We start from the raw sequence: 21,132 nt of genomic DNA, 5'->3' as shown, positions 1-21,132 counted from the left end.
ACCAGATCAGGGTCAAGTGATTAGCAAGTTATTAACACGGAGCATCGCATCATCAACCTGCACCCGTGTGATGCTGGGTCACTGTCTGGCCAGTGCTTCCCCTGGCATGGAGGGTTAGCTCCGGACAGCATCGGGGACTGGCTGAGCTTGGCTCTGTCCTGGCAGCCTGGACCTTCCCACGACCTAGCTCCTATTTCAGAGCTTGTCCATCTATTTAAAGTGCACGAAGAAAGGGAAAAATGTAGCGTGTGCATGAGACGCCGCGCCAAATAGCCAGTTTCTTTTAGAGGCTGATAGCGAGGGATCCCACGGCTTTTTATTTTTGTTGTGTTTTTTTTTCTGTTTTAGCAAAAACATGCTTGAAAACTATCAGGCCCTATTAGGGATTATAAAAATCATCTGCTGGCTGAGTGAGTAGTGCAAGTCCTCGAAAACTAAAAAACGAAAAAGGAACCTGGGTGGTTTCTCCCAGAGAAAAGCATCACCAGCTGAAGCTCAGCGAGCCCCTTGGCAGCCAGAGATGTAGGATGGGAGCGAGAAGCTGGCTGGGCTGGGGGGAAGGGGAAGACAGCAAGGCGAGCGGCTGGGCTTCCACCAACATGCGGCGAGCCACACCATGCTACAGGAAGCCATAGCCTCCAGTGATAAATAGGAGACCCGCGAGTACAGGATGTGTGCAGGGGGAGCTTGGTGGAACAAGGGGATGTGAGGCAGCAGCTGCTGAGTCCATCCATCTGTCTGTCCGTCCAGCCAGCAGGATGGCCATCGCCCAGCTGCTGCTGCTGCTGCTGCTGCTGCTGGAACGAGGATCTGGAGAGGAGGATGCCAAGGTGCTCTGTGCCGGCACTGCCTGCTATACCCTGCATCGGGCTGAGCTGGGCTGGAACGCCGCCCAGGAGCGCTGCCGGCATGACGGCGGCAACCTGGCTCCAGCCCGCAGCCCCGCTGAGGCCGAGTTGCTGCGGGAACTGCTGATGGCAGCCGGCGGGACAGGCCAGGCATGGATCGGGTTGTCGCTACAACGGGGCCGCTGTGTCCAGCCACAGGAGCCACTGCGAGGTTTTGCCTGGGTATCCAGCGGGGAGCCTGGGAACTACTCGGCTTGGCTGTTGGAGCCCACCATCACCTGCCTCAGCGCCCGCTGCGTCAGCCTGCGGCCGGCTGGCTGGGTCGATCGCCCTTGCCGCATTCCACTGCCTGCTTTCCTCTGCAAGTTCAGCTTCAGGGGGATGTGCGGACCCTTGCCGCTGGCCGGACCTGGCCGGGTCAGCTACACAACCCCGTTCGGGGTGCGCAGCCCCCAGCTGGCGGCCGCCCCTTTTGGCACACTGGCGGAGGCTGAATGCGATGGAGGTGACATCCCAGCCTTTGCCGTCTGCAAGGGCCCTCTGGAAGGGGGCAGCTTCGCCTGGCATCCCCCTGGCCCCCTCTGCCCTGCCGCCTGTGCCCACCGCAATGGGGGCTGTGAGCACCGCTGCCTGGAGGAGCCAGGGCAGCCCCCACGATGCGCCTGTCACCCCGGATACGTCCTGGCCGCCGACATGGCTTCCTGCCTGCCTGAGGATGCCTGCCATCCCAACCCTTGCCAGGGAACCTGCCGGACACAGGACAGCGGGTTTGAGTGCGGTTGTGAGGCCGGCTACACACTGGCATCTGATGGCCGGCACTGCCTGGATGTGGACGAGTGCTTGTCCGGGCCCTGCCAGCATGAGTGCCGCAACACAGCTGGCAGCTTCGTCTGCCTCTGCCGCCCGGGCTACCGCTCCACGGGCCCTGGTGGCCACGAGTGCCACGATGAGGACGAGTGCGCCCAGCCCGATGTCTGCCCCCAGCTCTGCCTCAACGTTCCCGGCTCCTTCCACTGTGCCTGCCGGCCCGGTTACCAGCGCCAGCCCGGTGGCGGTGATGCCTGCGTGGATGTGGATGAATGCCTGCGGGACCCCTGCCCTGGTCCCTGCCGCAACCTGCCCGGCAGCTTTGAGTGCCTCTGCCCTCCTGGCTTCATCCCAGAGGAGGATGGACGTGGCTGCTACTCTGCACCCACCCCTGAAGAGGAGAATACAGGGGCCCCCAACAGCACCTCACAGACCACAGGCAACCCACAGACCACGGACGCCCTGCAGACCACAGGCATCCTTCAGGCTACAGATGCCCCATGGACCACAGGCATTCCCTGGACACTGGGCATCCCTGTTGGGGCAACACCACCGGCCCCTACATTGGCTGGGTCGGCACCTGGCTCTGAACACAGTGCCGATGGCCCCAGGCTGCTCCTCTACTACATTCTGGGTAGCCTGGTAGCCATCCTGCTGGTGCTGGCCTTTGCCTTGGCCCTGCTGGCTTGCAAGAGGAGAGCGGCCAAGCAGGAGAAGCAGACAGCCAAAACTGCAGCGGACAACTACTGCTGGGTGCCCGAGCAGCCAGAGAGCTGTGGGGCAGGTGGTGAGCGCAGGTAACAGTGTCCGGGGCAGTGAGGGGGGAGGCAGAGCTAGGAGTGGCACAGAGCATTTTAGCAAATTAAAAAGAAAAGTAAAACCAAAAAGGGGTAATGCTGTCTGTTCAACACAGATTTGTATGTCCAAGAGCCTGTCCTGATGTTCCTTTCAAAGCACAGATCTAGGCTCTGGGTAGGAAGACAGCCCAAATCAGTCCTGTGATTTATAAATCAGCCACTGCTCCTCCCAGGGAAGGGTTAACAAGGACAGTGCTGCAAAGTGGAGAGGGAAAGGGATTGAACTTGCTTGTCAGGGCTGCTCTTCAACTCTGCAGAACCTCACTGTGCTTAAAAATAACAAATTATAAGTATTGATGTGTCTTCTTGAAGCTAAAGAGTTGATTTAATTTATCATTTAGTCTTCTCTACCTGTATTTGAGATGCCAATATGCAAAAGCAGCAGCTTCCCTGCCCTGTCCCCTGCTCCTCCAATCCTTTGCCGTCCCAAAAGTAATGCTAGTCCTTTCTCTGGTCGCCCGCCTGGCAGCAGACAGCCTGCCTTGAACCCTCGGTTTCGCCTAGTTCTCATTGAAATGCATTTGAAATCTTTATGTCTTTCACCAGGGCAAGAACTGGTCTCTGCTACTACAAGCAGAGGCTGTTTTTAGCGGTTTTCCCTGCAGCTCCCCAGACCCATGCATGAGCCTGTGCGATTGCACTAGGTTTGAAGCAAGGAAACAGGGAACCTTCCCCCAAGGCATCACACCTAGTAAGGGACCTTAAATCCATTCCCAGAGTGCAGGAGGTGCACAGCACAGAGAAAGCTGTTCAACTTGGCCTTGCAGACAAGGGGCCAAGGCAGAGAATGTGTGGTAAAAAGATATGAAAAAAATACGTGTAGAAGAACCGCCCACCCATTTTCAGTGTATTCAGATTAAAAGCACTTGCAAAATACAGAAAACAATGCTCTCCTTCAAATGCAGCTGGATGAGAGACTGGACTTTTCCTGTTTTGGGTAGGACCCCTTCCTGACGGCTGGGGGTCCAGACTGAATGCATTTTCCGTTCCTTCCCCTGTGTAGAATACACTGGATGTTGTATATTTGCTTATTGTTGTATATAAAACTTATAATCCTGCTTCAACCCAAATGCTTTCTCAGGATGAAGTTGTTCTCCAGTCTTCCCCAGGTACCTGACTTCAGAGAGCCCTTTATATGCAGCCACTCCTGACAATGAAGCCTCTTGGAGCTGTTTCAGTGTGAATCTTACCAAAAAATCTCAGGGGCACAAGGGCCATTCAAGCTTCCCATCAAGCAGTGGTATCTTCATTATTTACCCACACTCTACAAGGCAAAAAGGTGCTAGAAAATAACAGGCATGTGTTTTGAAGGGTACATAAGTTTCTTGAAGTATCTGCTGGGTTTATTGTATACTTAAGGCTTAATTGCTACAGAAATGGGAACTGAACACAAAGGAGTTTGCTGTAGGCAGCGACCTGCATCCTGTTCTTCCATGTGTGGAGGAAAACCCTTTCCTGCTGTTTTTTTTTTTTTTTTTGTCTGCATTTCTCCATTGTAAAATAAAACCCAAAACAGCACAGGAAAATGTAGCTGTTAGAAATGTTTTTAAAGTTCTGCCTGTGCTTCCTTTTCTCCACACAGTGGCTGGGAGAAACAGTGAACGTAGCAGCGGCATTCTTGGAAGTCCCTCAGAAAATTCCTATCCTGTCTATGTTATGACAAGGCAGCAAAGCATTCTGAATATATGAATGAATTAAACAAATGAATAATCCTCCTCAAATCAGTAGGACAACCTACATACATAAAATTATGCCTGTACTGTTGGGCTATGCCAGCTCAGGGTCTGGAAGGAGAAAAGGCAGTCACAGCGACATGCCTTGCATCACAGGGACTACTTGGTTCACTTTATTGAAAACTGAGGCGTTTTCCAGTTGTTAACAGTCTCAGGAGTGTTTCTGCCTTATTTTTCAGTTGAAGTATCAATTAATTGTTGCATATAACATTTCTTCCACTATGAAAAAGGGAAAAGGAAGCATAAGTGCAGGTTCAGAGCTGGTACAAATCTGAGAGGTATTATTTATACCAGAAATCCCCTGGTAAAACCTGTAATTCTGATTTCTGTTGTGACTTTTGTGTATTTGGGTATGTGTACTGTATTACCAGTGGAGTATGGTAATGGGTCCAGCCTAGGGAAGATATTAGTTTGTGCCTAGGTTTAGTTTGATTTCTCTCTGGTGGAATACTTCCTGATGTAGCATCCTTCACCCTGGTACAATTACACCTGGATAGTCTCATGTCTCCTTTTTTTCCTGCCACAAATCCAGCAGGAACATTTTGATCCATGTCCTTGTTAGGGAACTATCCAGGGCCTGTTGAATTCTGAGGGCAAAAGCAAATAGAATTAGACTAGAGAGGTTGGAACCCCATCTTACAGTCAGAGGAGATGGGGTGTGCGTCCTGGCCCAAGGGAGTTTTACTGTGGTGCCCGGGGCAGCTACCTCTGCTCCCTGTTCCTTGGGTATAAATGAAGTGCCATTTTAAGCACGATCTCTAACTGTCCTGGTGCCACCATGGCAGGGCAGGCTAGCCAATATGTTCGTAATGTTTTGTACATATCAATGGGTTTGTAATGAAGTGTTATGTTTTTATGGTCCAGAATTAAGGGACACCTCATTGTTTGTGGAAATGACAAGTCAGGACTGAATTTCACTTTGTCATCTGCACAGCAACAGTACAGCACCACAGCCTTACAGATGCCTTTGACTGAAAGAATAAGGTTATCCCATATGTTGAATAATACTGTAAGTTGCTTTCCTGATGAAACACCAATGAAATCTAAAAAGAATGCATCTTCAGTGTTTTTTAATAAATACATACAATATCATAGAATTGCAGAATGGTTTGAGTTGGAAGCTCCAATATCATCCAGTTCCCCCCCACCCCCCCACCTCTGCCATGGGCAGGGACACCTTCCACTGGATCAGGTTGCTCATCCAGCCTCATCCAGCCTGGCCTTGAACACCTTCAGGGATGGGGCAGCCACGACTTTTCTGGACAACCTGTGCCAGTGCCTCACCAACCTCACAGAAAAATATTTCTTCCTAAGATCTAACCTAAAACTCCTCTCTTTCAGCTTAAAACCATTCCCCTTTATCCTATCCCTGCATTCCCTGATAAAGAGCCCCTTCCCAGCTTTCCTGTAGTCCCCTTTCAGCACTGGAAGGCTGATACAAAGGGTCCCCAGAGTCTTTTCTTCCCCAGGCTAAACAAGCCCAACTCTCTCAACTTGTCCTCGTATGGCAGCTGCTCCAGCCCTTGGATCATCTTCATGGCCTCATCTAGACTCCTTCTAACACATCCACATCCTTCCTGTGCTGAGGACTCCAGAACTGAACACAGGACTCCGGGTAAGGTTTCGTGAGAGTGGAGTAGAAGGGAAGAATCCCTTCCTTCAGCCTGCTGATCACACTAGGGATGCAGCTCAGGATATGGTTGGCTTTCTGGGCTGCAAGTGCACATTGCTGGCTCATGTTGAACTTCTCATCCACTAGACCCCCCAAATCCTTCTCTCCAGGGCTGATCTAAATCTATTATATCAAAATCTATTGATTTGGTACACGTAATCCTTGCCTTTTCTACAATGATGCTGACAAAGCCTCTGTAAGTGCTCATCCTCTGTGTAGCAAAGTCAGTGGGGTCTCAGACTTCCCTAGGCACTGCTGTTCTGAGCGAGGGCAATTCACTCTGTGTCTTCCAAGGCCATGGTTTGGGGGCACTGGGATGATCTTGGCTGGATCCTAAACCCACAAGCAGGGTCCTGATCCCACAAGGAATCCTACTGAAGTCAACGTAGCCCTGTACGAGGGCAGAGATCTGTTTTTCTGACTCTGGTCAGCAACTAGGCACAGAAGCCACTCAATGAATTCAGACTGCAGGATTGCCTGTGGCTAGAGCTACCTCCAGAACGTGCACTTCCATACTTACAGGGGAACGAGGTCACAGAGATGGGGGAAAAAAACCAGTGACATAACCCCCCACTTGCATCACCCATGTCTGCAATAGCATTCATGTGGTGTTCTATCAGTCATTGAAATTTGCCTTAAGCAGTGATTAAAAGCAAGAAAACCTGGGGAAAAATAGACATTACACCTTGTGATGGATGTTTGTGCCTCCATGCATCAAACTATAAAAAGCATTCCTAGAGTTGTTCTGCCTGCCCTGGGAAATGCCCATGGGGATAAGGCATCAGCCATGTGAAATTTGCCAACAGAGTCCATGCCAGGAGCAGTGGGGTCCCTACTGAGCACAGGGAGCTGCCAAGGGTGGGACAATGGTTATATTTTAGCAGGAACATTGCTTCCAGACATAGCATGGTGATACACAACCAGTCTCGTTACCTCCAATTCTATTTATTTTGCTATACTGAGGTTGAGGCATGTTGGATGGAGTTTCCCCAGCAAGACCCTCACATCTAACCCAATAAAGTGAAGGCGCACAATGTGGTAATTTGGCCACACTGCGGGGTATATTTTTAACTCATTTCCAGGGAAGCTGCTGCAAGGAAATACCCTCCACCAGAATTTAGAGAAAAGGTACTGAGTAATGTTAAAATATAATCTACAAAATACCATGCTCCTTCCTTCAAATCCCACAAAAAGTCAGCCACTAAACCCAAATGCTTTAAATGTCTGTTCATTTCCTCTTCTTATTATTTTTATCTTTTAAACATTTCTTGGCATTTGGCTCTCCAGAGCCCTTTCAAGGCTGCTAAACGAAGGTCATATCTCCCTGAGCAGATATGAGCAGTACTGGTGACAACGTGACAAAGGGGAAGAGCCAGCCTGTGGCAGAGGAAAGATCTTTCAGCTTTCCTAAAGGAAAACACAGCTTCAAGTGTCTCAAGTTACTGGGCAAGTGCATTTATTGGAGCTGTTGCAAGGCTCAAGAGAAAGCTCATGGAGAAAGATAAGAGTCTTATGTGCCTAAAAAACCAAAACTTCCAATATTTTCCCTGCTGGGGTCCTGAAAATGTTTGTCTAGCTGAGCACAGATTAATTCAAAAGCATCTTCATCTCCTGTAAATTGAGCCACATGTGAGCCACTGCTTATGGGAGATACCAATTAATTCAGCCATGCTGGCTTCAGGTAAGGGCACACGGATAGGAGAGGGTGTAAAAGCAGGTCACCAGATGAAGCTGATGTTAGGAGGAGAAGTCACACACTTGCCATGCCAGATATTGCAAACACCTAGCTTCGTGAGGCTTTAATCCTTGTGGGAATCAACATCAGCTACTTCTCCTGGTTGTAGTCCAAGAATTAATATAAAACTATGAGCCAGAGTCAAAAAAAGGTACCAGGCATGATTGCATGATCTGGCTCAGCCCTACTGCAACTCTCAAGCTGTGTTTTCTGCATCCAGATTGAAAATTGTGGCTATAACAGACCATGGAGATGGGAGAGCATTGAGAATTTTTTTCCTGACTTTTAACAAGAAAAAAGATTTGCTCACCACCTGGTGTGACCTGCTGAGCCTATACTTCTCCAGAGCCACTGGCAACAGCTCCATCCAGACAAAACTAGAACAGGCTGCTCTGAGAAGCTGTGGATGCCCCATTGCTGGAGGTGTTCCAGACCAGCTTGGATGATGCTTTGAGCAACCTGATCCAGTGGAAGTTGTCCCTGCCCATGGCAGGGGGGTTGGAACTGGATGGGCTCTAAGGTCCCCTCCAACCCAAACTGTTCTGCTATTCTATTCTATGAAAACTGCCCTAAGCAGTGATCTAAATTAATGTGCAGCCAGTCCTTACTGCAGCAACACCCCCTTGCGGGTCTCTGCCTTGCCTGGGTGCCTGGATAGGCATGAAGTCTTATTTTTGAATGCATTTATTTGTCTGGCACTTCCTGGCTTGAGATATTTTTCTCCTTGTGTCTGATCCAGTGCAGGGATATTCACCTTCTCTCCAAGAGATTCCTGCCCAGGACCTGCGGGAACATGGCTTACATGCAGCTGGTGGGTACCACAAAACCCAAGCAGATCATCCAAATTAGTGAGAAGGGATCCTTGTGCAGTTTTAATGATCCCAAGTGGAATTGCATGCAGACCATGCATAGATGGGAAAGCATGTATATGTTACTTAGTGGTCTGATTCTGACTTTTTTAATCCTGACATAACAAATTAAAAGTGTTGTATTACATTAATTTTATTATATTATATTACATTAAATTATACTACAGTATATTAATTGTATTGTAATTGTAATGTATTGTACTGTGTTAGCATAGGATCATAGCATGATTTGGGTTGGAAGAGACCTTAAAGCCCATCCATTTCCAACCCCTCTGCCATGGGCAGGGACACCTCCCACTGGATCAGGCTGCTGAAAGCCTTATCCAACCTGGCCCTGAACACCTCCACGAATCGGGCATCCATGACTTCTCTGAGCAACCTGTTCCAGCGCCTCACCACCCTCACAGGAAAACATTTCCTCCTAATATCTCACCTAAATCTCCCTTCTTTCAGCTTAAAACTATTCCCCCTCATCCTATACCTGTGCTCTCTGATAAATAGCCCCTTCCCAGGTTTCCTGCAGGCCCCTTTAAGTACTGGAAGGCTGCTACAAGATCTTCCTGGAGCCTTAATTAATTGATATATTAATGTATAGTGTAGTATAGTGTGGTATGGTATTGCATTATATTGTGTATGACTGTCAGTATTCTGACCTTATGAACCTCATTTCCAAAAATCCAACAACCAACAAACAAGCAAAGAAAATGACATACTCCCACAAACACAGGTCAAATGAACTATTCAAAATACCCGCTATCAGCATTCCTCTGGACAGAGGGTGGCAGTGACATTTCAGATGAATCAGACTGAAGTAAAGCCAGAGGTCTCCCTCCTATTATCGCAGCAGACAGCCAGTAATGTCTTGCAATAACTTTGCATTGCGGAGGAGCATGATTAATCCACTTTTATAAAGGAAAAGCAATATGTCAGCAGGAAGGGCATTTCTGTATCTGTGAGTCAGCTTGTCAGGTCCAAGGCAGCCAATGCCTGTCATGCTTTGAGGCAAAAGAGGGAAAAGATCATAAGAATAAAAATTTTTAAAGCATGATTAATCTTGTTTCTTCTGCCTTGATCCTCTGTCCCTTTTACTGGCAAGATTGACCTGCAAACTGTGGTCAACAGTGCAAGGACATCAGGGTGATTGTTTGGGGAGTACTATATTTTTTTCCTGGAAATTGTATAAATATTTCTTATCATGCAGCCTTGAAAAGGAAATTTTAATTTGTTTATATTATTATTTTTAAAAAAAAGAACAGAAATTAATGGTTCTTACTTTCCACCAATTACATTCTGTCTTCTTTCTTTTTCCATTGCTTGCCCTGACTTTCCTCCCTTATTTTGCTGTTTTGCTTCTGAAAACACACAAAAAAAAGGGAAAAAGAAAAGAAAAAAAGAAAATAAAACCACCAGAAGTGAAAAAAACCCAAAACCCAAACCCCAAAACTGGGGAAGTAACAGGTCTTACTAAAGGAAAGAAAGCTCAGTGTTTCCAAGCCCTTTCAGGAAACTTCTGGGAATTATCCTGTTTATGCATTTTATAAGGCAGCGAAGAGCAACTGAGCTCTTCTAGGGTGGATTATTTGATCCAGGGAGTGATCGGCACTGGGCAGAAGGCCTTTGCAATATCACCCATAAATAGACTAATTTATCCTTACTTTCCAGAGGTCAGAGGAAAGGCGGATCAGACCTACAGGACATGTGTCATCTAGGAGGAGACGATGGCTTTGGGTTGAGATTAGGGAATCCTGGCTTGAGCCCAGCCCTAGCCCTGGGCTTAATTAGTGGAGAAAATGAACCTGCCCTGGGCCATACCCTAGCCTGCCGTTCTCCTTGGGGTACATTCCTACTGATGAAATCAAAACGTACAGACATTTATTTCCCATGCAGGTGGCAGCCAAAATTTTCAAGGGAATGAAATGATAGATTGAATGCTCTGTAGGCTGAAAACTGAGCTCTCCATTACTCCTCCTGCAGTCAGAGTAGAAAACAGCATTGCCTTGCCCCTTCCCAGATGAAGGAATGAAAGAGACCAAAGACAGGCAGGGGGAAAGGCGTGTGGTGAAGGGTGTGAGCTCCTCTGCTTCAGTTTCCACCAGGCTACATTTGCAACTACCGAACAGCACAGCTTTTTTGGTGATGTTGTTTGGGTTTTTTTTAATTATTATAATTATCATTAAAGTTTATTATTACTCTTTTCCCCATCTTCCCTTTTCTCCGCAGCCAGAATCAATGTCCACAGCCTCATATGACCTACACAAACCACACAGGGTTGGAAGAGGATAAGACAAATCATGCGTTTAATCAAGTAGCTTCTTTGCGATGAGTGAAGTAAGGAAATACGTGTTTGCTTCTCTGCAGGGGATCCCAAGGGCTAATTGCAGTGACTTAGTCTTCTGGTTGAAGCACCGTGTTCAAAATTGAAAAAAAAGGGGGGGGTGGGGTGTCAAATACCCTTCCCATTGAGTGGTGAAGCTTTGGATGTTTGCTTTTCATTTTTATTTTGCTGTTGGCTGTGTTCTGACAGCAGAGATCCTGCAAAGATAAAAAAATATGGAAAAGGTATAGCTGTTCAGAAAACAGCAGCAGATGGGCCTGCGAGGTGAGACACCCTTGTCACTCTACAGCCCCTGATCCTGGCTGCCTTGGAGGTACGGGGGTGTCTCTTCCACCTGCAGCTGAGTGGCAGCCTCCCTTGGACAGGACAGAAATGATTGACATGGAACTGGGACACTGAAGCTTGGAAAGGCACCAGATGAGCAGTGGTGGTTAGGCTGGAAAGAACCAACAGGCCACCAGTCTGGCTCTGACAGGATGTCCTGAGTGGGTTGGGTAGTGGGGACAGCTTGTGGGGCTGCTGCTGGTGCTTCTGCCACCACAGTCACACGTTGGTTTCTGGGGCTCTGTAGACTTTAGGGAGGTGCTGATTGCAGTAAAACTGATGTTCTACCGAGATGGGCAGCCTTACAAATGGGATGAGGAACTCAATGAGGTTCAAGTAGGCTGATTTCCCTCCTTATACAGAATCACAGAATGGTTTGGCTTGGAAGGGACCTTAAAGTGCATCCAGTTCCAACCCTCCTGCCATGGGCAGGTTCACCTCCCACCGGATCAGGTTGCTCAAAGCCTCATCCAACCTGGCCTTGAACACCGACAGAGATGGGGCAGCCATGACTTCTGATATATCTATACCAGTGCCTCACAGGAAAACATTTCTTCCTAATACCTCTCCTAAATCTCTCCCTTGCACTGAGACACAAGGGAATGGGAACAAAGGCTTCCCTTTTCTGACGGTGGCAATTTTACAGCTTCAACTTACTTGGTTTTTTTTCTTTGTCGTTTGTTTAATTGTAAAAATGCTAGAAATAATTTGCCATACCTAACAAAATGATAGGATTTGGTATTTTTAGAGACTTCAGGATTCATTTTTCTGCCGATAGCGAGATTCGAGGATAGACAGTTTCCTTCAGATACTCCTGCTCATAGATATTCCTGCTGTTGGGCGTTCCAGATAAATTAACCTGAAGAAAATGGTGCAGATGAGAATTCTTTTCCTTGCCACTAAATTTAACAACCTTGCAATGCTTTTCATGTACTTCTGAAGCTAAACTACTAGAAGTAGTTTAGATCAGCCCTGGAGAGAAGGATTTGGGGGTGCTGGTGGATGAGAAGCTCAACATGGGCCAGCAATGTGCATTTGCAGCCCAGAAAGCCAACCATACCCTGAGCTGCATCCAAAGTGTGACCAGCAGGTTGAGGGAGGGGATTCTCTTCTGCTATTCCACTCTCATGAAACCTCACCTGGAGTCCTGTGTTCAGTTCTGGAGTCCTCAGCACAGGAAGGACATGGATCTGTTAGAAGGAGTCTAGACGAGGCCACAAAGATGATCCAAGGGCTGGAGCGGCTGCCATATGAGGACGGGCTGAGACACTTGGGCTTGTTCAGCCTGGGGAAGAAAAGACTCTGGGGACCCTTTGTATCAGCCTTCCAGTACTGAAAGGGGCCTCCGGGAAAGCTGGGAAGGGGCTCTTTATCAGGGAATGCGAGGATAGGATAAGGGGGAATGGTTTTAAGCTGAAAGAGAGGAGATTTAGATGAGCTCTTAGGAAGAAATTTTTTACTGTGAGGGTTGTGAGGCACTGGCACAGGTTGTCCAGAAAAGTCGTGGCTGCCCCGTTGCTGGAGGTGTTCAAGGCCGGGTTGTTTGGGGCTTTGAGCAACCTGATGCAGTGAGAGGTGACCCTGTCCATGGCAGGGGGGTTGGAACTGGATGATCTTTAAGTTCTCTCCCAACTCAGTCTATTCCACGATTCTACCCATCCTTCGGGGTACCCGGGGCTGCCGCTGAGCATCCCCAGACGGGTGGGATGTGGCGGAGGAGGAGCCGGCAGGAGGAGGGCAGGGCAGGGAGGGGGCTGCCGGCTGCCCCCGCCGCCGGGATTTACCCGGGGCCGCCCCCGCCGCAATCACTCCTGGCGGCGGCCGCCCGTCCCCGGAGGCGCTTCCTTCCTGCGGCGGGGAGGGAACGGAGCGCTTATAAAGCGGGGCGGGCGCCGGGGACGCCGGAATGCCAGAGATTTCCCGAGCCGGTCGGCCCCTCCGCCGCCCGCCATGCGGCGGCTCCCGCTGCCGCTGCCGCTGCTGCTGGCCGGGCTGGGGCTGGGGCTTGGCGGGGAACCCCTCGCTCCTTCGGGAGCTCAGTGCTTGGAGCACGACTGCTTCGGCATCTTCTGGGCGGCGCTGCCGTTCGCGGAGGCGAGCGAGGCGTGCGAGCGGGGCGGCGGGCACCTGATGACGGTGCGCTCCACTGTGGCCGAGGACGCGATCGCGCTGCTGGTGCAGAACCGCAGCGGGCGGCTCTGGCTGGGGCTGAGCCTGCCCGTCCCTTGCACCGAGCCGGCCAAGAGGCTCCGAGGCTTCCAGTGGGTGACGGGCGATCGCCGCACCGACTACTCCAACTGGGCGCCGTCGGGGCGGCGGTGCGGGGAGCGCTGCGTGGCGGTGTCGCGGGAGCTGCGCTGGGAGGAGCGGCGCTGCGAGCAGCCCGCCGACGGCTTCCTCTGCGAGTACAACTACGCGGGGAGCTGCCCTCGCCTGCCTCCCGCCGAGGGCATCCCCGTCGCCTACACCACCCCCTTCGGTGCCCGCGGCGGGGATTTCCTGGCTTTGCCCCCTCGGAGCGTCGCCGTCATTCCGGAGATGGACCTGGAGCTGCGCTGCGAGGAGGATGGGGAAAGCGGGGTGCTGAGGTGGGGCCACGCCGTCCCTGGGGCTTGGCCCTGCCGCTTGGCCAACGGGGGCTGCGAGGGAGCGTGCAGCGAAGAGGATGGACGGCCGCGGTGCTCCTGCCCCGACAGCAAGGTGTTGGCACCCGACGGGCGCACCTGCGGCTCGCCCTGTGCTGGGGCGCCGTGCCAGCATCACTGCGTGGTTGCCGGCTCCAGCTTCCTCTGCATGTGTGACTCGGGGTACCGTCTGGCCGCTGACGGCAGCAGCTGTGAGGATGACGATGACTGCGCTGTGGTGCCGAGTCTGTGCGAACAGGTCTGTGTCAACACCGAGGGTGGCTTCGAGTGCCACTGCCACCATGGCTACAAGATGGTGGAGGGGCGCTGCCGGCCTTTTTCCCGCTGCTATGAGGCACCCTGCATGCAGCAGTGCGAGGATGTGCCTGATGGGTACCGCTGTGGCTGCTCGCCTGGCTATGCCATTGACCCACAGGATCCCACTCGATGCCTGCTGCACTGCAACCGCAGCCAGTGCGATGCCGTGTGTGACGATCACACCTGCGAGTGCCCTGAGGGCTTCTTGCTGGATGTGGATGCCGACAAAGGTTTTGTCTGCATTGACCTTGATGAGTGCAGCATGAACTTCTGCCAACAGAACTGCACCAACCACCCTGGTGGCTACGAGTGCCACTGCCACGCTGGCTACCAGCTCCTCAACAAGAACCACTGTGTCAAAACAACAGAGGAGGAGGAGGGGGAGGAAGCATTCTCAGGAGATTTCGGGCCTGGACCCCAGACACCCATCCCCAGCCGGACCCCACCAAAGATGGAGCATCTTCACCCTGGCATGCTGGTGGGCATTGCTGTGGGTGTCCTCTCTGCGGCCCTGGCCCTGCTGGCCCTGGGGTACCACCTGGCAAAGAAGCGCTGCAGACCCCCCACGACCATGGATTACAAGTGCAGTGGCCCCCACGAAAAGGAGATGGGACTTCAGCCGGTTGCCTCGAGGTGTACCACCTCTGGCCAGAAACTGTAGGGAAACTGGGATGGACAGAGAGAGGGAGGTGGATGACACTGAATAGCATTTACTTTCCCCCTGCCAATTTTTTGATGATAAAGAGAGTTTGGGAAAAGCTATGATCACCCTCCCTTCCAAAAATACTCACTGCTTTCCAGTCAGCTCTTAGTAAACTCGTACCAGAGAGCGGGGAAAGTAGAAGGCATGGAGCACTACTCCATTGTTGCTCCCTTCCCAGACAGTGGCAAGTGTTTGGCTTTCCTTTCCCCAAGGCAGCAGCTGGGTAGTGAGGTCTTCAAGTAAAAAGCATGAGTGTGTTACAGGAGGGATGTCTCCACCTGGAACTGTTTAAATATACATCAGCTATGGGACAAGAACATGCCTGCCACAACTGGATGAGTCGTCGTGGACCATGGAAGGTCACTTGGCCCCAAATCCCCCTCTCCTCATCCAGGGGCGATGAGGGGCTGGGATTTTCCTGCCTTTGTCTGAGTTTGGTTTAGTTGTTTTTTAAATTGATGGGTGATGGAAGAAGGAGCAAAGATCTTGTGGTTAGCACTCTGCCTTGCTTCTTTGACCCCCTTTGCCTCCCTTCTCTGCCCTCCTTCGCGTTTTTGTCAGAAATCTCAATTTTTGTTTTTCCCACTCCTATCTTTTGCCTCTCACCTCTGGCAGCTGAGCACTTTTTATCTTGAATCATGAGCGACAGCGGGGACCCTGCCAGTCACCGTGTGTGGGTAAAATGCCAGATTTCTATTCCCTCTTACCATTTTGGGGTGATTTTGAGGGGGCACAGATGTTAAATAGGGATACCAAGAAAACCAGGGCGATTTTTTTCTGTGTTAGGAAAGGTCATTTGCAGCACTGGGGAACTTTGCATTTGTTGTTCAATTTCCTCCATGACTTTCTGTAACTGTTGGGTTAAACTGTTTGGACTTTTTTCTACAAACCCGCTTAAGCAGCCCCTCCTGTCAAAAGGCTTTTTTTTCCTGGTTTTCTTTTAATCTTGTCCAGGACTGAGTCTAATCCATGTTGAAGCCCATGACAAAACTTTCCTGGGGGGCAGGATCTTGTCCGTTGCTTACTTTCCAGCCCCAGACTGTGGGAAATCTGGGAAAGTATTTTATGCTTTTTTTTTTTTCCAGCTACATCATTCGGTGGGGAGACAAGGGGCAGCTCGGCAAAGCCAGCGTGCTGCTGGGCAGAGCTGGGGGGTCCTGCTTTGGCAGTCATGGGGAGGCAAATCCAGCATCTGTTGGTGCCAGTACTGGGTAAGCGGTGGAGCGGGTGCTGAAAGCTTTACGCCCATGAAATATCAACCCGCAGTAGTGCTTAGCTTTCCCGCAGAAGTTTTGCAAGCCTGGGGTCAGAACTTGGGAGGGCTGGATGCTGCAGAAGGGCTGCAGAACTCGGGGAAGGAGAGGGGGGTTGTGTCCCCCTACATCTTCCCTTACGTGCGGCGTTTCCCCTCCTGCTATAATAGAGCTACATTGCAGCCTCCAAGGAAAATAAAGACATTGTATAAACTGTAGCTTTCCTAATGTAAATGGTTCAGCCCACTGTTTTATACACCCGGCACATTTGTAAATACTTATTTATTTATTGGAAATATACCCTACGCAATGCACAATCACATGGTGATTTTGTGTGTAGACCAATAAAGCTTTTACAGTCTGGTTTATAGAAAGCTGCTAATGAAACATTCTTTCTCCTCTTCACTAAAATGACTGTTTTTTTCCCCACTGTGCACTGTCCTGCCTTGCAACTAGAGCTTCCAAAGTCACAAACCCTGCTGGAGCAGAAAAAAAAGCAGCTGTGGGCTCTTAGCAGAGCATCAGGCTGCAAGCATACCCTGCCAGTTATTTCACCAGTGTGATTAAAATAGCAGGAATGAGCCATAAATAGTAGAGAACAAAAATAACATTAAAAGGATGAAGTTAAAACCAAATAAGCTGGAAATGGCTAATTTAATGCTACCTCGGTGTGGCCAAGCCAGTATAGCCCCAGTGCTATTTCTCAGTTGAAGTTTCTGTGGGTACATTCTTCAAGTACCACGAGATGATGTTTTACCTGTAGCAGAGAGAGAATAGGGTTGGGTTCTGGGTATTCTTGTGGAAAATACAGTTTTAGTCCCCTGTGTGCTAAAATCCCTTTGCCTGGGAATTCAGGGGTGTGGGTGAGGTTTATTGGTGGGACCTAAGTTTTTTCCTTTCCCCATTAGCTGAAGGAAGGGTTGGGACTCCCTGGTACCTGCCAAGGCTCAGTTTGCGTAGTCTCAAGCTCTGATCTCTGGTGTTCAGAATCCTCTTTTTTTTTTTTTTTTTTTACCTTTTACATAAGAGGAACATAAGAGGGTTCAGAACCCTCTTTTTTTTTTTTTTTCTTTTACCTTTTACATAAGGGCATCAAACCGATCCTGTGCTCTCAACACCCTGTAGAGCTGCTGTAGAAGTCCAGTCCAGTCCTACCCCCACACTCTGTTATAGACATAACTGGGCTGATAGGCTTTAGGTCGTTTCTCCATCTTTCAGAGCATATTTTGGGAAGGAATGGGAAGTTCATATTCTGTTATTCTGGAGGAGCACCCACCCTGTTGCCACAGTCACTGTTCACTAATGCATTTTGAAATCCTCATCATCACTGATGGCAGCAGAGGCTCCTTGGTGCCAAAGGTAATGGCAATAATCACTCAATTGACGTAATTAACTGTATCACGGGCCAGTCTTATGGCTTTTTATTTTGTCGAATGGCACAGCACAAGTGAGGACTGGCGGCACAGGGCATGGCATTTTTCCCGCTCTCTGGCTGGAGTCCCCTTTGCCCGTGCCTGATGGAGATGCTTATCTGGGGTTTGGCAAGGCATGGGGCACCCTAGAAGGTGGTGGTCTTTGAGAGGAGGGGTCCAGGCTTGCAGCAGGGCTCAGGGTGCACGGGCTCCTGCTGGCAGGGCAAGGGTGGGCACATGCAGCCCTTGCCCTTGTCATCCCCGCGGGGAGTGGCACAGTAGTCAAGGGGCTCTTCCTCCTCCTCCTCCTCCTCGGCAGCCCCCTCCCTGGTGTAGCAGCAGCAGAGGCTGGTGTCGAGGCAGCGGCGCATCACACCGTGGAAAGAATGCCGGAAATTTTCAGAGAGGAAGCCATAAAGGATGGGGTTGGCACAGCTGTTGGAGTAGCTGAGGATGAGGGAGGCGTTGTTGACTGTGGCATCCAAACGGCCAGGCAGCAGGAGGTTGATCAGCTGCACCACGTAGAAGGGCATCCAGCAGACCACGAACATGGCGACCACCATCAGCACCAGGCGTGTCAGCTTGCCTTCAGAGCGCCGACGCTGCTGCCAGCCCACCCTCTGTGCCACTGCCCGCATCTTGCCCACAATCAGCAGGTAGCAAAGCCCCATGGCCAACACTGGCAGCAAGAAGCCCAGCAAGGTGGTGTAGACCACAAACGCAGCTGACCAGGCTGGGCTTGGCCACAGGAGGTTGCAGGCCACTGACTGGCCGTCACGGGTGGTTGCTGTACCGGCAAAGATGGGGATGGGTGAGGCCACCAGTAAGGAGAGAAGCCACACGCCCCCATTGACCATCTTGGCCACCCGAGGACGGCGGTAGGTGGCTGCCCGCAGTGGGTGCACCACTGCAATGTAGCGGTCCAAGCTGAGGACAGTCAAGCAGAAGACGCTAGTGAACATGTTGAGTCCATCAACGCCCAGCACAGTGCGGCACAGGGCCCGGCCAAAGGGCCAGTGGTGCAGGGCAGCTGATGTGGCCACAAAGGGGATGCTGAGCATGAAGAGTTCATCGGCGATGGCCAGGTTAAGCAGATAGATGTTGGTGGCTGTCTTCATCTTGGCATAGCGCAGGATGACGAAGATCACCAGGGAGTTGCCCAGCAGTCCCAGCAGACATACCAGGGCATAGATGCACTGGATCACCACCATGCCTGCGATCTCTCCTGCCTTGCTGCCCCACTCCGCCTGCCCCTGCTGCTGGCCAGCCTCCCCTGCAGCTGCACTGGTGTTGGGAGGCACCTCGGAGGCAGCCCAGCTGGATACGGTCCAGAGGGGCACACCAGCCGCCTGGGGCCCTGCTGGGAGCTGCTCAGCGCCAGCACTCATGCTGGGTGGTGGTCCATGAATGGGACACTGCTGGGGATAGGGGCCAGCCTGCAGGCAGGACATGGGCAGAGAGAAAGAAAGAGATGAAAGCTGTGGCACACAGCAGAGGCAAAGCACAGTCCCTTGCCATGCCTCTTGGCCACGTGCGTTGGGCAGCTCTAGCTGTGGCCCACCTGCTACCTCCATCCATCCACCCCACCCCCAGCCCAGATGCTTTCACGTCACTCCTCAGGGCAGTATCATCTGTCTTCGGGCCAGGGCATCCCAGCTGTTTGGGATTTTAGGGGGTTTGGGCACGGTGTATGCATTAACCGTGCACAGGGAGACTTTGGCTGCTGGTGGCACCTCAGCTGCCAGTGACAAACTGGTAGCATGGACTGGGAATGAAGTCCACCATCTGCCTTAACAACCTCTACAAATATCAATGGTTTCATTAACCGCTGAGGGGAAAGCAAACAGAAGGAGAAACCGAGCTGGAAATATTTTACCTCTCAATCCTCCAGGGACTGAAAAAGCCCCTTGCCTCCCTCCCGGTGGGCAGCAGCAACTGGGAGCCACTCCGGTGTGATCTGTGGGCTGTTGGCAATGCAAAGTCCTGCTTGACCTGAATCAGATGACCAGAAGGATCTGGACCTTTTAAAGTGAAAGACAGACCATGCTTGCCGGATGGGGACACAGGCTATTCTCCCTCACCCCCATCATTTATGCCATGAAAATCAGTTTTCCCGTTAAAAACAAAAAAATAACGCGAGTTGCTGGTTTAAGCTCTCTGCTTTCCAACTGAAAACAAAGCAGCAGACGTACCCTTCCTCCTTGCCTCCGAGATGCGTGGCGTTGCTCTGGCTGTGGCGAGGGGACGCAGCATCCTCCGGCGGTGCTGAGCCCTCCAGCCTCCCCGGCCCGATCCCGGCGCTGCGGCGGGCGGGATGCTGCAATCCGGGCACGGCGGTGGGGCGGGAGGGACCGGGGCCCCCTCGCACCCCGCCTTCGCATCCCCCCTGACACCGGAGGGTCCCTCCGAGGGGCGGCGGGATGGTCCCCGCTCGGGCAAGGCGAGAGATGGCGGCAGGTTGCCCTGGCGACTGCCGGCAGCCCGCCCCCCCGCGCATCCCCGCATCCCTTCCGCGCATCCCTGCTTTCCCCCTGCCCTTCCCCTTCAGCCCGATGCGAGGTGGGGGAATGCAAGCAGGGACCCCCGGCTCTCCTTTGTTGGCAGGACAGAAGCATCCTGCAGCACTGTCTCTCCCAAAAAAACGGAATCAAGGAGGCAGCAGGGTGAGGACAGGTCCAAACCTGGCCCCAAAACTGGTTATGCACAAAAGGTCTCACCCAAAATCGAATCCTACACTGAATTTCATGGTGCAATGAGTAAAAAGGGGCAGAGATTTAATCTTTTCCTTTGTTGATTTGTGTTTTTTTTAAGCAACTGTTGTGTTTGGGCTTTGTGTTTTGTTGGGATTTTTTGTTTGGTTGATTGTTTGGTTTTTTTTTTTAGGAGAGTGATCAATAACACCTTTGTGTGAGAAATCACTGGCAGGGCTCAGCTCAGTGACAGCCCAGGTCTGGGTCACAGTGGATCACTCATGGTTGTCGGGGGGGCTGGGGGCTTTCTGATGGCGCAACCCTAATCCTACACTCCATCGCTCTCTCCTGTTCAGGGTCATCAAGTGGTGGAGCAAAGGACCTTTTTTCACAGTTATCCACATAACATGCTCCCAAGACATCCTGCTGGGTGAAGGACACGGGGTCATGGAGGTTTTGGGAGGTCAGGGTGGAGCTATGAGCTGAAGGTGAGCTGGCTGAATGAGTTCATTTGTATGTGGAGTTATAGGGGGGCGGTTCTGACTGCACGGATGGGAATATAGATAAACATATATTATATTACTGAGAACAGGCTGGATGTGCATGGGAAAGCAGGTGCATTTTTCCTCTTGGTGCTTAAATATATGACCATAGTTAATTATGCAGCTGGCAAAGATGTTTTGGCTATGACATCCCAGCTTAAATATCGTGGATGTGGAGAAGCACAGAAATGCTGATCCCTGGAGCAGGGACCGTGGCACTGGGAGCGGAGCATCCAGTCTCCACATCCTGCTCCCCCCATCTCCATGGGGTGTTTTACTGGGGAGAAAATGACACTCTGGTCCACTGAGATGACACAAATGTTCCCAGCGTCAGTGGCTTCCAGGCTGGGCGCGGAGGCCCAGGAGAGGCACCATGCTCCAGGGGTTCCTGTTGCAGTCGGCAACCGGAA

The 21,132-nt window shown here is 51.2% G+C and overlaps 3 protein-coding genes across 4 annotated transcripts; 2 read left to right on the top strand and 1 right to left on the bottom strand.

Annotated features, from left to right (window-relative positions):
* Positions 1–462: 462 nt before the first annotated feature.
* CD93 (CD93 molecule) lies at positions 463–5,344 on the top strand. The gene has a single exon (XM_054062436.1). It carries the CDS (start codon positions 759–761, stop codon positions 2,454–2,456), a length of 1,698 nt encoding a protein of 565 aa, XP_053918411.1. The 5' UTR covers positions 463–758; the 3' UTR covers positions 2,457–5,344.
* Positions 5,345–13,061: 7,717 nt separating this feature from the next.
* Positions 13,062–16,412, top strand: THBD (thrombomodulin). Its single transcript, XM_054062437.1, has one exon. The coding sequence runs from the start codon at positions 13,131–13,133 to the stop codon at positions 14,781–14,783; it is 1,653 nt and encodes a 550-aa protein (XP_053918412.1). The 5' UTR covers positions 13,062–13,130; the 3' UTR covers positions 14,784–16,412.
* A 676-nt stretch (positions 16,413–17,088) lies between these two features.
* On the bottom strand, positions 17,089–20,245 carry SSTR4 (somatostatin receptor 4). Of its 2 annotated transcripts, XM_054062439.1 has the most exons (3): positions 19,683–20,242; positions 19,367–19,511; positions 17,089–18,926 (listed from the first exon to the last, which is right to left on the bottom strand). In XM_054062439.1, the coding sequence occupies exon 3, from the start codon at positions 18,876–18,878 to the stop codon at positions 17,637–17,639; it is 1,242 nt and encodes a 413-aa protein (XP_053918414.1). In that variant the 5' UTR covers positions 18,879–18,926; positions 19,367–19,511; positions 19,683–20,242; the 3' UTR covers positions 17,089–17,636. The 2 variants fall into 2 exon arrangements, with proteins under 2 accessions (XP_053918414.1, XP_053918413.1); XM_054062438.1 differs by having other exon boundaries at positions 17,089–19,511; positions 19,683–20,245.
* Between the last annotated feature and the right edge of the window lie 887 nt (positions 20,246–21,132).

The sequence above is a fragment of the Cuculus canorus genome, chromosome 3 (genome assembly GCF_017976375.1).
Source record: "Cuculus canorus isolate bCucCan1 chromosome 3, bCucCan1.pri, whole genome shotgun sequence".
NCBI classification, from domain to species: Eukaryota; Metazoa; Chordata; class Aves; order Cuculiformes; family Cuculidae; genus Cuculus; species Cuculus canorus.
This window is presented reverse-complemented; position numbering and strand designations above follow the sequence as displayed.

Bases quoted from the DNA above. Each gene is read 5' to 3' on its own strand.
- CD93 (XM_054062436.1), top strand. From the start codon at position 759: ATGGCCATCGCCCAGCTGCTGCTGCTGCTGCTGCTGCTGCTGGAACGA.
- THBD (XM_054062437.1), top strand. From the start codon at position 13,131: ATGCGGCGGCTCCCGCTGCCGCTGCCGCTGCTGCTGGCCGGGCTGGGG.
- SSTR4 (XM_054062438.1), bottom strand. From the start codon at position 19,064: ATGGAGGTAGCAGGTGGGCCACAGCTAGAGCTGCCCAACGCACGTGGC.